General features: G+C 40.6%; 1 protein-coding gene across 3 annotated transcripts in view; it reads right to left on the reverse strand.

The window, feature by feature from the left end:
* Window positions 1-11,993: 11,993 nt before the first annotated feature.
* AIMP1 (aminoacyl tRNA synthetase complex interacting multifunctional protein 1) overlaps window positions 11,994-17,179 on the reverse strand; it is a 32,291-nt gene continuing 27,105 nt past the window's right edge. For all 3 annotated transcript variants that reach the window (XM_002717177.6, XM_070047780.2, XM_070047779.2), the window contains exon 7: window positions 11,994-12,238. In XM_002717177.6, the coding sequence (XP_002717223.2) occupies window positions 12,072-12,238 (167 nt within the window). In that variant the 3' untranslated portion in view covers window positions 11,994-12,071. The remainder of the gene's footprint in view (window positions 12,239-17,179) is intronic.

Raw genomic sequence — 17,179 nt, forward strand, 5'->3', positions numbered from 1 at the left:
ACATTTCTGTGATTTTCTTCCCTTGAGTTATTTTTAGAGGTGTATTCAATATACACACATACGCACATTTTAATATAAGTCCTCAAATGTCATAATATTACATGTTTGACTTTATTTTAGCAAACATAAAATTTGCCTTTTTGATACATTTTTACCTCTTTCTTCTTCTCCAAGCAAATCAATCTAATCCAGATAATTCCTGTCAGTCAAAAACTTGATATATACTGTTTGCATTTCTCTGTATATCCAGTCACACACATACAGTATACACACACATATGCATAAGAAATACATGGATTTGTGGTTTAAAATTTGTTCATATTATACTCTCCACAATGTCACTTAACACTGTCTCCTATAAATTCCTCTGACTCTAAAGATAGAACCCAGATTCTTTCTTTTTAATGACTGTATAACATTGTATAGTGCATATGTAACAATTTATGCCATTATTCCTTCCTCTACTGATGTATTCTAGTTTCCTACTGTGGGGAGCAATCCGGACTGGACTGAGTTACTGGAATTAAGACTTATTCTATGCATCTGCTCTCCCACAATATGGCGCTGGGAGAGGAGGAAACAGCTTCCGCACAGCTGCCTCCAGTTCAACTAATAAACTGTAGGACTTGCTCCTGATTGGAGGAGAGCAGCGTACTCGGCGTGTGGGCAGCCGAGTTGGGATTGGCGGAGGAGGACTATAAAGGAGGAGAGAGACGGCATGCACTAGGAACATCTATGGGGAACATCTAGCTGAAGGAACACCTGTGCAGCCCCCGAGTAGAGCCGGCCGGCGGTGTGCCGCTCCCCTGCAGAAGTGGGGAAAGCGGCCAGGGGGAACCGCCCTTCCACGGAGGTGGAAGGGATAGTAGCCAACCCGGGAAGAACCAGCAGCAAACCCGGGGAGGGCCGAGCAGACGAAAGAACAGCGCAGGGTTCAGTGTCGTTCCTCCATGAAGAGGGGGAGCGACATAATGGTGCCGTGACTCGGATATGAAGCCTAGGCAGGGCTTAGTGTCGTTCCTCCACGAAGAGGGGGAGCGACATAATGGTGCCGTGACTCGGATAGAAAACCTAGGAGGGAAGAAACGTGACTCGGATAGGAAACCTAGCTTGGATAGGAAACCTAGGACGGATAAAAAACTTAGGAGGGAAGAAACGGGAAGAACTAGGGAAAATATCGGAGAGAGAAACTAGCAAACAGCCTAGGGAAAAGCCGGACGAAAAGGGTGCCGGAAGAAGCTATTGAAAGCCTAGGCATAGACTCGGATACGGACTACGGGGGGAAGCTGGGAGAAATCTCTAAGGTCGAAAGCGAAAGTGAAAGCTAGAACAAACAGACTCGGATGCGGACTGTGGGGAGAGGCCAGGAGAAATGAGGGAGGAGTATTGTTGGAGGAAAGCTTGGGGAAACATACCGGGTAGAGAAAAGTGTTAGGGAAAATGAAGCCGCGAGTGCAGGCCGAGGCGGATACGAAAGCCACTTTGGGGTTCTCAAGTTAGCCCGGGAATAGGGGGTGAAAAGTTGAAACCAGAAGCTGAAACGTAAGCCAGATTGGGATCCGTCTGATTAGCCCAGGGAGCAAAGGACGGGAAGCCAGATCGTGGGGCGGCGACGTATGCTGGGTTGAATTCGCCAGGCTAGCCCGGGGAACTTAGATTGAATGCTAGTGGCGGACACGTAAGCTACGCTGTGTTACTCGCGGAAGCCGCCGCGTGCAGAGAGAGCACGGGGCGTGAATAGATAGGGAACGGGGCTGGCGCGAGGCCGTGGTGCAGACGCGAAGGGCGTGGAGACCGCGGAGCGCGCGAAGCCAAGCCGCGCAAAGCCGGGAAGCTGCGCAGATGAGAGAGACGCGGGCTGAAGCGGCTCAGAGCCGGAAAGCTGCCGAGAAGCAGCCTCGGGGCGGCGCAGCCGGGAAGCCGCGGGGATAAGAATGAGAGCGGGAAGCTGCGGGGATAAGAGAAATAGAAGTTTAGAAGCAAAGTGAGAGAAATAGGAATGCTGGAAGATAGAAGTAAAATGGGAGAAATAGGAATGCCCGGAGATAGAGAAATAGAGAAATAGAAAGGCCTCCCTACAACACTGCAACGAGAAAGTTTGGATTCGGTCTGCCTGATTAAGTGAGGCGATGAGCACGATGAGCACCTGCGGGCAGCTAGCAGCTTATGCGCCGCAGGTCACCGAAGACAGGCACGAATTAACATCAGTAAGGCTTCCCCACAATACAACAATGAGAAAGCTTGGATTCGGTCTGCCTAATTAAGGCGGTAAGCGCCAGCAGGCGGCTCGACCAGAGTGTGAGCCGCAGGTCACCGAACACAGGCACGCATCAGCGCCTAAAAACCTCCTCACAACATGGCGAAGAGAGGACCCGGATTCAGTTTGCCTGATTGATAGGACTTGTAAGAGCCTGTGGCAACTCTAGCAAGTAGAGCAGAGTGTGTGCCGCGGGACACCGAAGACAGGCGCGTATCAACGCCAAAAAAATAAAAAGAAAGGGGGATCTGTGGGGAGCAATCCGGACTGGACTGAGTTACTGGAATTAAGACTTATTCTATGCATCTGCTCTCCCACAATATGGCGCTGGGAGAGAAGTAAACAGCTTCCGCACAGCTGCCTCCAGTTCAACTAATAAACTGTAGGACTTGCTCCTGATTGGAGGAGAGCAGCGTACTCGGCGTGTGGGCAGCCGAGTTGGGATTGGCGGAGGAGGACTATAAAGGAGGAGAGAGACGGCATGCACTAGGAACATCTATGGGGAACATCTAGCTGAAGGAACACCTGTGCAGCCCCCGAGTAGAGCCGGCCGGCGGTGTGCCGCTCCCCTGCGGAAGTGGGGAAAGCGGCCAGGGGGAACCGCCCTTCCACGGAGGTGGAAGGGATAGTAGCCAACCCGGGAAGAACCAGCAGCAAACCCGGGGAGGGCCGAGCAGACGAAAGAACAGCGCAGGGTTCAGTGTCGTTCCTCCACGAAGAGGGGGAGCGACACCTACCGCCCAAAGTGATTTTCCAATAATCAAGTATTCTGGTGTGTGTGTGTGTGTGTGTGTGTGTGTGTGTGTATATATATATATATGACTTTCTAAGCCAAGGCATACATATATTTACCTTATCTCATCCAAGTTCTTTCCATAAATTTTTTCACAAACTTGATTTCAACAACAACTTATCTTTTCTCTATATCCATAGCATCATTAATTCTCATTATCTTGAATGCCTTTTGCTAAAACTAGTTGGATAAATGTAAAACTCACTGTCACTTTAATTTGCATTTCCTGAGTACTACTGAAATGGAGTGCTTGTGTATTAGCATGTTGGTCATTTAGGCTTTCCTTTCATGAACTCTCTCTTTACATTATTCGCCCTTTCCGTCATTTTTCTTTAATTTTCTTCCTGCTTTGCAAATTTAAGAGCTCTAAGTCTATTACAGATATTAAGCTCTTGTTAGCATTTTCTGTGATACTTTTCCAAAACTATTATTTGTCCATTAGCTTTTTGTGGTAGCTTTTGCAAAACTAAATTTCTGGATTCTCTTATAGTCATGTTTTTATGTTTGATAAAGATACGTTTCCAGTTTTACATTCTTTCAGATTCATAGCCAGTTGTATTTGTTCTATTTGTTAAATAATTAATCCTTTTGTCATGAGATGGCCCCTGGCTAGGTCCAGGCTCTGGCCTCAAGGTGAAAAGGAATTCAAAGACCAGACCTTGATAAAAGTCACCAGAGAAGCAAGGCTGATTTAAAGCAAAAGTATATAATCTGGAACAAGTTCAGTGAGCTTGTGAGAGAAAGAGCTCCATTTAACAGGGTTCAGGGCCATCTTTTTTTTTTTTAATTATTTCATTTGAAAGAATTACAGAGAGAGAGAGAGAGAGAGAGAGAGAGAGAGAATCTTTCATCCACTGGTTCACTCTCCAGGTGGCCGCAATGGCTAGGGCTGGGCCAGGCTGAAGCCAGGAGTTTCTATCAGTTCTCCCATGTATGTGACAGGTGCCCAAGCACTTGGGCCATCCTCTGCTGTTTTCCCAGGCCATCAGCAGGAAGCTGTATTGGACTTGGTGCAGCTGGGACTTGAATCAGCATGCATATGGGATACTGGCAACCCAGGTGGCAGCTTAACCACATCCTTTTATAAGATCTGGAAACATAGTGGGTGGTGTCTGGAATAGGGCTTAATTGATGTTCGGAGAGGGTGAAGTTTGGGTGAGTATTGAGTCCTGCCTGTTTTCTTGAAATTGTCGAAGTGTCATAATGTCATGTGTATGATGAAAGTGGGAATGTTATATATGGTAACTTTGCTATAATAGCATTATAATGAATAAAGGTCATTGAGAGTATGCACTTGGTACTGGTTTTTAAGCAGTGAAACCCCGTATGTTCTGCATTAATGGGGGTAGGGTTTGGGTGATACACTCACTGGAGATTGCCACACTGGCAATCCTAAGCACTGCTTGCTAGCTAGCTTCCTGCCTACAGCACTTTTACTTAAGGAATATGTTTAATTGTAATGGTTTATGTAGGAGGTTTTTTTTAAATCATTTTTTTTTTTTTTGACAGGCAGAGTGGACAGTGAGAGAGAGAGAGACAGAGAGAAAGGTCTTCCTTTGCCGTTGGTTCACCCTCCAATGGCCGCCACGGCCGGCGCGCTGCGGCTGGCGCACTGCGCTGATCCGATGGCAGGAGCCTTTATATGTATTCTTATATCATTTGTGTGCGTTAATGACATGCCATTTTGTAAGTCTTACAAGAACACATGATGTTTCTCCATCTTACTTTATGCTTATTATTTATTTGACATTACTTTATTCATTTATTCTTTTAAATTGATATTACTTTATTCATTTATTCTTTTAAATTGATTTATTTGGAAAGAAGAGTGACAGGGATTAAGAAGAGAGAGAGAGAGGAAGAGAGTGAGGCACTGGTTCATCCTCAAATGTCTGCAATAGCTGAGGTTGGGCCAGGCCACAGCCAGGAGCCAAGAACTCATCTGGATTCCCACATGACAGCAGGAACTCAAGTATTTGGGCCATTGTCTGCTGTCCCACAGGTGCATTAACAGGAAATTGGATCAGAAGTGGAGGTTGGGGGCCTGCGGCGCCCCGGCTCATAGGCTAATCCTCCGCCTTGCGGCGCCGGCACACCAGGTTCTAGTCCCGGTTGGGGCGCCGGATTCTGTCCCGGTTGCTCTTCTTCCTGTCCAGCTCTCTGCTGTGGCCTGGGAAGGCAGTGGAGGATGGCCCAAGTGCTTGGGCCCTGCACCCACATGGGAGACCAGGAGGAGGTACCTGGCTCCTGACTTCGGATCAGCGCGGTGTGCTGGCTGCAGCGGCCATTGGGGGGGTGAACCAATGGAAAAGGAAGACCTTTCTCTCTGTCTCTCTCTCTCACTATCCACTCTGCCTGTCAAAAAAAAGAAGAAGAAGAAGAAGAAGAAGAAGAAGAAGAAGAAGAAGAAGAAGAAGAAGAAGAAGAAGAAGAAGAAGAAGAGGAGGAGGTTGGATGTGATCCCTGGCACTCTGATACAGCATGCAGGCATCCCACGTGATAGTTTAACCCAATGTGCCACAACACCTGCTTTTTTGTTACTCTATTTCATATTTTTTTATTTTCCTTAGATTTACTGATTTGATATAGTTGCTATTAACTCCATTTTTCTTCTTGATAATTCAGAAATTCTATTCTAATTCACTTCCATCAATGGCAATTTTCTTGTCCCTGAACTCAGAACCAGGTACATCCTTCTACTGTTTTATACAGAATAGTAACTATTCACTTAACCAATCATTTCCCACTGCATTATCCCCTCAGCTATTAGATTAGGATATTTAGAATATGTTCTTTTCCTCCCTACACCCTTTTCTCTTTCTTCCCTCCTCCCCAGAGAAGGGATCTTTGGAATACTTTTCTTTTCCCCATATTGATAGATATGGTGGAAACAGTGCATTTAATTCAAGACTTCCCTTTGCAGGTTGCCCCTTTTGTCTCACAAGCTCTTTGCTATCATTTAACATTACACATCACCTGGTAGTTAACCATGTCTTATAATTTAACATGCAAATATTAGAAGATTTCTTTCTTCATCATTTTCCCTCCGTTTCTTCTCCCCCCATCTTTCCCATTACTGTATTTCTCCAATATTCTCTGAATTCTAGCTCAGTATTCATGAGACATGAAATTCTAGACATACACTCCTCAGACACTACTGTGCAGTGAAAACCTAGTCCTGCTTAAGAATCAGCACAGTGGATGTAGGGAAGTGAACAGCTAATCAGAGATCGGGTGGTGAAATCCTATGATTGGTGAGATACTGAATTAAACATGTTGCTGCTGTGCTCAGCTGAGTCTGGGTGTTCAGCTTCTTCCCTGCGACAGTTTGTGTCTCAGCATTTCGGGAGATGATTACAACTGACGAAAAAAGAACCCTGTGACTGGGATGAACTCTAGGTAAATCAAAATATGTCCCAAAAGTTGGTCTTTGATGTCCTGCCACCTTTCCTGCTAGCTTATTATTTAAATTTTTTATCATATCCCCCTTGATGCCCATTATTCTAATGTGGAAGACAAAAATCTCTACCCAACTTTATTTTTGAAACTGCTTTGAACATTTGAGAGGATTAGAAGAGAGTGTACTCGGTATCTTTCAGCAGCTGGGGTGAGAGTCTAATAGAGCATACTATCTGAAGACATTAGTGACTAGCCTAAACACCCAGTAGTCAGACTCCCGCTGGGTACTCTTTCTGATACATCACCTTCATTTGCAATTTTGGCCTTTTTTTAAAAAGCTATTTGTATTCTGCCTTTTTCATAAAACTTAACTCAGATTTTCTACTAGTTTTAAGACTTATTTACATAGAGCCAACGTTTTTAATGGACATTGCTATTTCCCAGATTCTCACTCAAATTTTAGTTTAAAAGTATGACTTTTTCTCAAGCATTTGTAGTTTTTGTTTTCAATGTATGTGCTGTTTTAAGAGAATGGTATCTTTTCATATGAAACAGGTTATCGAAAAAAGTCATTTCTACTCAAATCATTCTCTTTTGCTAAAGTTATTGAAAGTGACTTTTAGTTTGCATTTTTCATTAATCTTTCTCAAAGAGAAATCCAGTCATGGTGTTGATTTTGGCTGACTACTGCACTGTTCTTTCCAAATTCCCCAGGTGTGAAAATTTCACTGGGTTTTAAATGAACAAGTATCAGCCAGATATGTAATCTCGGGGTTGAAAACTCAAGTGGACATATAGATTGAGAGCATTTCTCTACTGGGATGTATAATATTCTAATGAGACAACTTACAAAAACAAAAGTAAAACATAGAGCTGCCTAGACATCACAAGAAGGCCATGGAGAAAATAAGCAGATATTAAGCCCTACTATATGGACAATTCTGTAGGCATTATGCAGCCATGGGAAAGGCGAGAAGAAGAGTTAGTCTTTTATTAAATTGGATTATTCTTTCTCCTTGCAATTATTGATCCGCAGGCTTGTTTCTGCTCCAGTTGCTAAGGGCGATTGCCTGCCAGATAGGAAATGATGTTGATGAAGACATAAAATAACACACACACACACACACACGGTTTTTACTTAAAAATCTGGAGAATTGGGAATAGAGCGTGTTAGGAGGGAGGTGGAAGTTAGAAAGAAAAAAAAAAACAAACAAAGGAATATATAAGGGTGTAATAATATACAATAAGTAATTCACACTCTGAAATTCCAGATGGCTCACTTTCAAACCAACAATTATTTCATTGCTCTGGGTTCGTCATCCAAAAACTTTTTGGGGGGGGAATTATTCTCCTATGAATTATGTCTGCCAAGACTCATACAAGGGAAAAAATTTAACTATAAAAAGTACAATAAACAAAAATATGTCACTCTTTTCCATTTATCAAGTTGGTTCCTAAACAAAGTTTCGTTTCCCACATAGGCATGTTTACCATCATCAACTCTCACTTTTCATTATTATAGAAGAGTTTTGGGTTATCCTACTTGTATCATAATGGGGTGTCCCTATAATGCAGTGCTCCTACTTTGAACCTATCTGTCTGTCTGTCTGTCTGCCTACCTGTCTACCTATCTATAACTTAGTGACTTCTCATATATTGGTAGTAGGGATACCCTACCATCACGGGTTCAGGGACTTCAACAATCGTGTACCACTCAAAGAATGAAGGCACATGGCTCTTTGAGAAAGCAACAGCTACTAGTAACAGCAGCCTGGTTTTGCCAAGTGAATTCATCCTACAAAGTCCCACAGAAAAACGAAAAAAAATTTGGTGAATTATTTTCATAAGCACCCCATAGGAGTGCTAATGATCTCATCTCTTCCTTTAGAATCTCTTAAATATTCCATTAAAGGAACTACCTTCATTTCTTTAGATGAACTACTAGAGTTTAGGTGATTTTCTCTTTTTTTAATTTCTCCTTTTTTCCTACAGTTTAAAAAAAGTCAGATCTTTCTGATGAAAGATTAAAAAATGTGGAAGAGGGCCGGCGCCGTGGCTCCCTTGGTTAATCCTCTGCCTGTGGCACTGGCATCCCATATGGGCGCTGGGCTCTAGTCCCAGTTGCTCCTCTTCCAATTCAGCTCTCTGCTGTGGCCCAGGAAGGCAGTGGAGGATGGCCCAAGTGCTTTGGCCCCTGAACCCGCATGGAAGACCAGGAGGAAGCGCCTGGCTCCTGGCTTCGGATCTGCGCCGCACGCTGGCCGTAGCGGCCATTTGGGGGGTGAACCAACAGAAGGAAGACCTTTCTCTAACTCTGCCTGTCAAATAAAAAAAAAAAATGTGGAAGAAAGTATGTCGTAATGTAGAAGACAGGACTAGGAAGGATTGGATGAAGATTTGGTTTCAGTTTAGTACAGGCATTTAACTTTTCTGTTGATTCCTTAAGAGTATAATAACTGAGCTATCTCAGGGAGTTAAGAAATGGATATGAGGGATGAGCAATGTGGTCCAACAGGTTAAGATGCCTCTTGGGATGTCTACATCCCACACCAGGGTGCCTGTTCAATGCACTACCCTGCTTCCGATCCAACTTCCTGCTAATGTTATCCTGGGAGGCTGCAGGTGATGGCTCAGATAATTGGGTCCCCACCACAGGTGCAGAACCAGATGGAGATCCTGGCTTTAGCCTGGTCCAGCACTGGATGCTGCAGGCATTTGGGGAGTGAACTGGCAGATGAAATGTTTCTTTCTCTGTTGCTCTTCCTTTCACACAAATACAAATAAATAAATTTGAAAAACAAAAAGAAATGGACAACACATGTGAAAACACCTTGTAAGCTATAAAATACTAAATATCTTCATAATAACTAATAAAATCCACAAGTGTAGACAGAAGTTATTACTATATCCTCTTTATATTTGTGAGCAACTCAATAAATTTTTGGAAGATCAACTATCACGGCAGGATAGCAATTTGCAACATTATTGTCGGGTTACATATATCAGGCTGCCTCCCCTAGGTTTTTTTTTTTTTTTTTGAATCTAGGTAACAAAGCTTACACTTAGAACCAGGCCATCTTAAGAGGGAAGAAAGGGAAAATTTAAGTAAGGAACATCTCCAATGAGGGAACAGAAGTTATATTTGGCATAAAGGACCAATTAGTTCTGTTGATACAAGGTCTTCATTTCCAGAAGTAATCATCCTAACAAGAATTCAATTTCTCAGGAAAATGACACCCAGAATAGAGACAGAGGGATAACGCTAATTTCTGGAAAGGGAAATCGCTATCAGAAACTGCTAACACAGTATGTATTCCAGGTAGTATTTCAGTACTCTGAGGTACTGGTTCACATAAACTTCACAACCCACTACACACTGTTGTTATTCTCATCTTATATATGAAGGGAGTAAGGGATATGGAGGCTATTTGGTGTACAGCCTGGAACCAAAATTTGGCAATCTGGCTTCAAAACCAATACTATTTAAGTTGAACAAACTCAGAATCTCTGAGAGTCATCTACAGGTGCAGGTTTGTGGACCTGCAGAGCTAAGACCCACAGTATGAAACTGGCTGAACACACTCTTGGTTTGCACAGCCCCTTGCTAGCCATGGGCCTTCCCTTTCCTACATTATCTACTTTGGTCAAATGCTTGTTATTCAACTTCCATGACTACTGAAAACTGTAAATAATTTCTAAATAAGAACTTACCTATTTTTTAAAAAAGGTAACATTGTTTGGTGGATCTTTGATGTTCTTGGTAAAAGGAAGGCATAAAAAATAATTTTAATCAGTATGTCCTGAGAATGACTCATCTTGAAGTAACAATACACATGGATTTTTTTAGATGAAGAAGAGTTAGCACTCCACACTTCCTTAAGACAGTGGACAATCTTGCATGAGAAAGCATGATGCAAGGGGCTAACTTTATTCTGGTTGAGATTACAACATCTTTATACAGGCATCAAGAAATGAATGCCCAAAACCACTCAGGAGGCTTCCGCTATTCCGCCTGATTTAAATTCACCTCCCATGCTGAAACCATTAAAGGGCAGAACACGTCAGCAGCTGCAAGTTACCTCCTTTTCACAACACCATTTTATTTTTTCTTGATTCCTTAAGAGGTCCCCTTAGCATTGCTATACAAATAAAACAGAACAGGGGCTGGATAACTTAATTAATACTTTTATGCAACTTGAAAATTTTTTCATTAACTTCTCTTTAGCGCTCTTTGATATGGATTTTCTTTCCTTTCTAAAATATTTATTTGAAAAGTTGAGTGACAGAGATAGAGAAATCATGCATCTGGTGGTTCACTCCCCAAATGGCTGCAATAGCTGGGGCCGGGCCAGGATGAAGCCAGAAACTCCATCTGGGTCTCCCATGTGGGTGTCAGGAACTCAAGTATTTCAGTAATCATCTCCCAGGCACACCAGCAGGGAGCAGGATCAAAAGTGGAGTACCTGGGACTCAAATGAGCACTCTGATTATGTGATGAAGGTGTTTCAAGTGGTGGCTTAACCTGCTGTGCACAACATAGGCTCCTAGCATGGATTTTTAATGTGGCTGGGAATCGACTACTTGAGCTTGTCCATTTGCCGTCTTCTAGGGTGCACATCAGCAGGAAGCTGGAATAAAGATTGGAGCCAGGATTTCACTTCAGCCACTCTGATATGGGATACATGTGTCCTAATAGGCATCTTGAATGCAACGACAAACACCTGCCCACTGGTGCCTTTCTTTTTGGTAACCCAAATCATCAGTCACTGTCTCATGGCTGGTCACCTTCAAATTCCTCATTGCTAAGTTTATTTTCACTATTACTACAATATATAAAAGATAAATGAAAATAGATGTTTGACACAGTAATACACATATGAATGCTAAGTGCTGGATGATGATTTCTTTTAATATGCTGACAAGATGATAGCTGAAACAGAAAAATCTATCAGTCTTAAGAGCTGCTGACAGAATTTATAATTTATTACTAATTATTGTTCAGTAACATGGAAAGAAAAGGATTAATACACAATAGGAAATTTTAATATTTAAAGTCACTTTAATTGCCATAAATCAAGGGTCACTTTGGCAATAAAGCACAGTGTTTAAATGCCATGTCTCCTAGTTTTCATGTTTGGCTCTTATTATTGATCATTTTTGGTATCATTACAATATACCTATAATAAGTTTGATAAAAATTCCAACTTATTATTTTTGAAGAAGAAGGACATTTAAAATACAGGTATACAATATACTAAAAATCCAAGGTTTTTAAATTTCATGCATCATGTTCCGACAAATAAAAAACTAGATATTAATTTAGCTCAAGTTATCTAAATGTATGAAGAAAAAACAACCTTCTAACCAGTATCCTCACTACAAAACAAATAATCACAAAACATATGCAATTTCTTCCCTCTATTATATTATAAATGATCAAAAACTCTAGGGAAAAAAACTGTAGTGCTTCCCCAATCAAAAACAACATATACCAGGTTAAAGACTAGTGAAATCTAAACAAGAAATAACACAAAAATGACCAAATTTTGGGTCTAGTGACAAACATAGTACTTTTTATTATTATTAAAGTTCCCTCCAGTATATTTCAGTTAGGGAAGTATTTTATTTGATTCCACTGTTGCTCATGGTCTGAGCCCTGCACACTCCTTTCCCTTTCACTTCAAAGGGACTTCCTTTGTATGTGGCCACACATTCATTGTTAGTGTAAAGATCAGGCTGGATCTGCTCCCAAATCTTCTTCTTAGGATTCAGCTCCTTATCAGGCTCTCCTGTGATGGGGAAAATAAACAAGGAAATCACATAACTAATAAGACAACAATATTTTTAAAGAAATCATTCATAGACACTTCCAGTGAATTGCTTGGCAGCACAATCTATTATTAGATTTAATTAGCATTTTGAATTAATTTTTACAATGTCAGCAGTCTATATTCTATATGGTCTATATGGTTATCTTCCTTATGAAGGTTAAAGATATTATTTTTATTCTCATAATAAATATTTTTGCTGATTATATTAGTAAATGAATTTGCTTCCTAAATTAGTAAAAGGAAAGTAAACTATTCATTTTATCATGGCATACAATTCCTCCGCTTAATGATAGGGGCATAGAAAAGTTTAACATAACCTAAGTTTAGTATCTGGGGATGTTCAATAATTCTGGGAACAAAAAAATCAGTTCAAAAAACAATGCAGAAAAGTCACTTATCTCTCAAGTATCAGAACTTGAATAAATTTCCTGGAGGTTAAAAGCATACTACTGAAGCATAATTCCATAATCATGGAAATAAAAACCTTTTAATTTTTTTTTTTTTGAGTGACTCTCACACAAAAATACTCAGAATTACTTGAGAGGAATTTTTAAAGTGCTGCAACTACGTACATTCTAAATTCTGACTGTATATTATTATTTAAAGTGGTGTTTATTCCCTGCCCATAACACAGAGGAATAACAAAATAACAAAACTAACTAAATTGGTTGATCACTTTTTTTTTTTTTGGTAATCTGACAACTAGAGTTAGACAGAGAGAGAGAGAGAGAGAGAAAGAAAGAGAGAGAGAAAGGTCTTCCTCCCGTTGGTTCACTCCCCAAATGGCCGCTGTGGCCAGCGCTGCACGGATCCGAAGCCAGGAGCCAGGTGCTTCCTCCTGGTCTCCCATGTGGGTGCAGGGGCCCAAGGACTTGGGCCATCTTCCACTGCCCTTTCAGGCCACAGCAGAGAGCTGGACTGGAAGAAGAGCAACCGGGACTAGAACCCAGCGCCCATATGGGATGCCGGCACCACAGGGGGAGGATTAACCAAGTGAGCCACGGCGCCGGCCCGTGGTTTGTTTTTGATTGGCTCTTCAGGGACTACAAAATTGGCAAGCACATGTGACATTGCCCTCTAACATGCAGGTTTCTAGATATGACAAAATAGTCCACTAAATGATACATCCACCTTTTAACAAGCTATGAAAAATAAAAGTGAAAAACAGACTACCAGACTAGATGAGGCACAAGTAGAATTTAAAACCCAGGGAGTAGGCTAAATGCTTCAAAAATTTAAAGCTCACACAACTCACACGAGATAGGTACCATTAAACAGTTGAACAGTTGTAAAAGCTGAGGCTCAAAAAGGTTTCCAGATCATCTGAGCACTTGTGTAACCAAGATCTAAGACTGCAATAATTATGAAGGAACAAAAATATGAACTAAAATAAACTGCAAATAAATACAAGCAATTTCCAAAGCTTGAGTGTTACCTTTAATACACCAGACTTAATACCTGAACATTACATATGTGGTTGTGAGACTTCAACAAGTCATTTGATGCTTACTATTTGACAAGGATCATGGAAGTGTTTGGTAAACTAAAAAATGTTAAACACATGTATATTACTAATAATAATGCCAAAAAATCAGAAGTATCTCTGCTTTAAAATAATTTGAACATTAAATACTACCCTGAGGTCTATAAATTACACTCTTGCTTGCTTCTATCTATATGAGAAAATTTTACAAGTTATATAACTCAATTAATTTTAAAAATAGAATAGCTGTCATTGCTTTGAAAGGTGCTCAGACGACTAAACAATTAAGATTATAAACAAAACCTATTACATCTTGGATACAGGGTCTAAATCAGAACTGTAAAAGTCCTGGATGAGAGTGTTAAACCTTCAGCATACTCAAAATGTTTTTTAACAACATACTATTTTGTAGGGCACAAAGCTTACTTGATTAAAGTTTAAATCACCCTCCGTGAAAAATACACCAATTTTTAAAAGGACTTCTTTTTTAATATAAACTGTTTCCCAGAGAAATCTTCAGTCATTTCTGTGTGCACAATCTTTTTTGTGCAGATCGTGTTTTCCCAGCCATTTTTTTTCTTCTTTGACATTGTTATCTAAAGGTAAGTGATGATATAAATACAAGTTCTTAAAGCTAAAAAGTGCAGTCTCTGAAATTGCTAAACGATGCCAACAATCACCATTTGGAAATGGTTACATATATTGTAAGAGAACAAATCATTTCAATGATTATTTTAGGCCAAGTCATTCTAAACACACAGGGAATAGGAACTGGTTTAGAGAGGATAAAGTCCAGAAAGGCTTGTAAAAATGTAAAAAGCTGTAACAATCCTCCTAGCATTAAAAATCTATAGAAGCAATAAATACAAACCCAAGAGATCTAGGAACTCACATGTCTGGAAAAGAACTGGAAATTTCATTTTAATTAGGTCATTTTTGGGTACCATGTGCTCACTGACCAATAAAATCTAAAGTGGCCATAACTAACTCTAATCCAGTTATTTGATGCTTGATTGAATTTTTGAATTATAATAATTGTAACCATTGCCAACTCTTGTACAAAAACTAAAATGTAACTTCATAAAGAAGGAGCCAATTAATTTTGCAGAGTTAACCAATATGCAAAAGTGGCTCAGTGGGGGCCGGCGCTGTAGCACAGCGGGTTAACGCCCTGGCCTGAAGTGCCATCCCATATGGGTGCCAGTTCTAGTCCCGGCTGCTCCTCTTCCAACCCAGCTCTCTGCTATGGCCTGGGAAAGCAGTACAAGATGGCCCACGTCCTTGGGCTACTGCACCCACATGGGAGACCCGAAAGAAGCTCCTGGCTCCTGGCTTCGGACTGGCGCAGCTCCAGCTGTGGAGGCCATCTGGGGAGCGAACCAGCGGATGGAAGACATCTCTCTTTCTGTCTCTCTCTGTGTAACTCTAACTTTCAAATAAATAAATAAATCTTTAAAGAAAAAGTGGTTTAGTGGTGTGACAGGAATGACCTTGGCAATACTAAAGACTTTTCTCCAAATCTTGTATTTTAAAAAACAGTATTACTAGTAAGTTTCTCTATATTTATTTAATGATCCATTTAATGAACTCCTATTTTATGCCAGGCACTATTCTAGATGCCAGCAATATAACAGACAATAATTTAAAAAAAAAGGAATTTTATGATATTTATATTTCCATGGGCAGATAATAAATAATGTACAGTATCTTAGTTGGTGATAGGTGCTTTGGAGAAAAATAATGCAAAGAAGGTGACATCTGAAAAGATTTGAATAGAATGAAAGAGCAAGCCCTGTAGTGATCTGGGGAAACAGCCAGTGGCCCAAGTGCAGTGCATGAGAAAACTTAGCATAGAGCAGATTAATAGATGGGTAATACAAAGATTTGGGCCTGTGATCTGAGTGAAAAGGATAACTTGCGAATAGTTTCGAGCAAAGGAATATGATTTGATCTATATCACTCTGGCTGTTGTATTTGAAGACAGATGGAAAAAGGGTGAGGGCAAATGTGGGGAGATCAGTTAGTAGTAGGTTTTCGCAAATATCCTGATAAGAGATGTTGGTACTGGGACCAGGGTGATAACGGTGATAAAAAATGAGAATGATCCTAGATGTAGCCAGAAGATAGAGGCACTAGGACTTTTGAGGAGATATAGGGTATGGGAAAACCAGCTACACAACTTGGAGAATGCGGTTGCCTTCAAATGAGGTGGGAAAACTGGAAAATGGAAACTCCAGGGGAAAGATTGGGACATGTCACCAAAGAAGGCCACTGGGTAGCTCAGATAGGTAAATGGATAAAAATGCCAAGGGATAAGCACAGAAAAAGAAAAGAGGAGGGCAGGAATTGTGGTGCAATGTGTTAAGTCACTGCTTAGACCACTCACATGCCGAATCAGAGTGTCTAGGATTGAGAATCAACTCTGCTTTCATTCCAGTTTCCTGCTAATACACCCGGGAGGGAGCAGAGAGATGATGGCTCAAGTACCCTATTGCCCACGTGGGTAAAAAAAATGAGTTTCTAGCTCCTGCTTTGATTTGGTACAGCTCTGGCTGTTGTAGGCATTTGGGGAGTGAACTGGCAAATGGAAGATATCTCTCCCTCACTCTCTCTCTCACTCTGCCTTTCAAACAACTAAAAATGAATAAACATTGTTCAAAAAAAGAAGACAGAAAAGAAAAGGATGGAGAACTGGTCTTTAGCTTTAGAGTGAGTAGTGCTCTTAACCAGAACAGTTCTGGTGGAGCAGTGGGGAGATCAACCTGCTGAAATGAGAAGAGGAATTCTGTGAAGATGATTTTGTCATTTAAGAAAAAATGGATTAAAAAGTTAAACCTAAGCTTTGTGATTAACTATTAACTTAAGATATTAACATGTGGGTAGAGAGAGAGTTTAGTTATTGTTATACAGTATTATTTGGTATGTTTTAAGATTGAAGAAATTTTTTGGTCTTGCAGTTAGAGAAAATAGCTGTTAAGTATGAAAACACTTTCAAGGCCAAATAACAATTCAAAGGTTTGAAAATCAATTGCAGTTTCTATACTATATCTGATACATGTAACATAAATATATCAATCTTTAGTCACTAAACTCATCCAGTGACTATCAAAGTATATCAGCAAATATCTGAAGTTTCACAATGCAAAAGAGATCATGTGAAGTAAAGCACTACATCTCAAGACATTGGTATAGGCAACAATTCTTTGATAAGACACCAAAAATACAGGCAACAAAAGCAAAAATAGGATTACATCAAATTAGCAACACCCTGCATAGCAAAGGAAACAATTGACAGTGGAGACAACTGACACAATGGAAAAAAAGTTTGCACCATATTCATTTAACAAAGCATTATTATTTAGAATATATATAGACCTAAAAAAAACCCAGAACAACAAAAAAAACTCAACAACAAA

This window comes from Oryctolagus cuniculus, chromosome 8 (genome assembly GCF_051225735.1).
Source record: "Oryctolagus cuniculus isolate XC-2025 breed Fujian yellow rabbit chromosome 8, ASM5122573v1, whole genome shotgun sequence".
NCBI classification, from domain to species: domain Eukaryota; kingdom Metazoa; phylum Chordata; class Mammalia; order Lagomorpha; family Leporidae; genus Oryctolagus; species Oryctolagus cuniculus.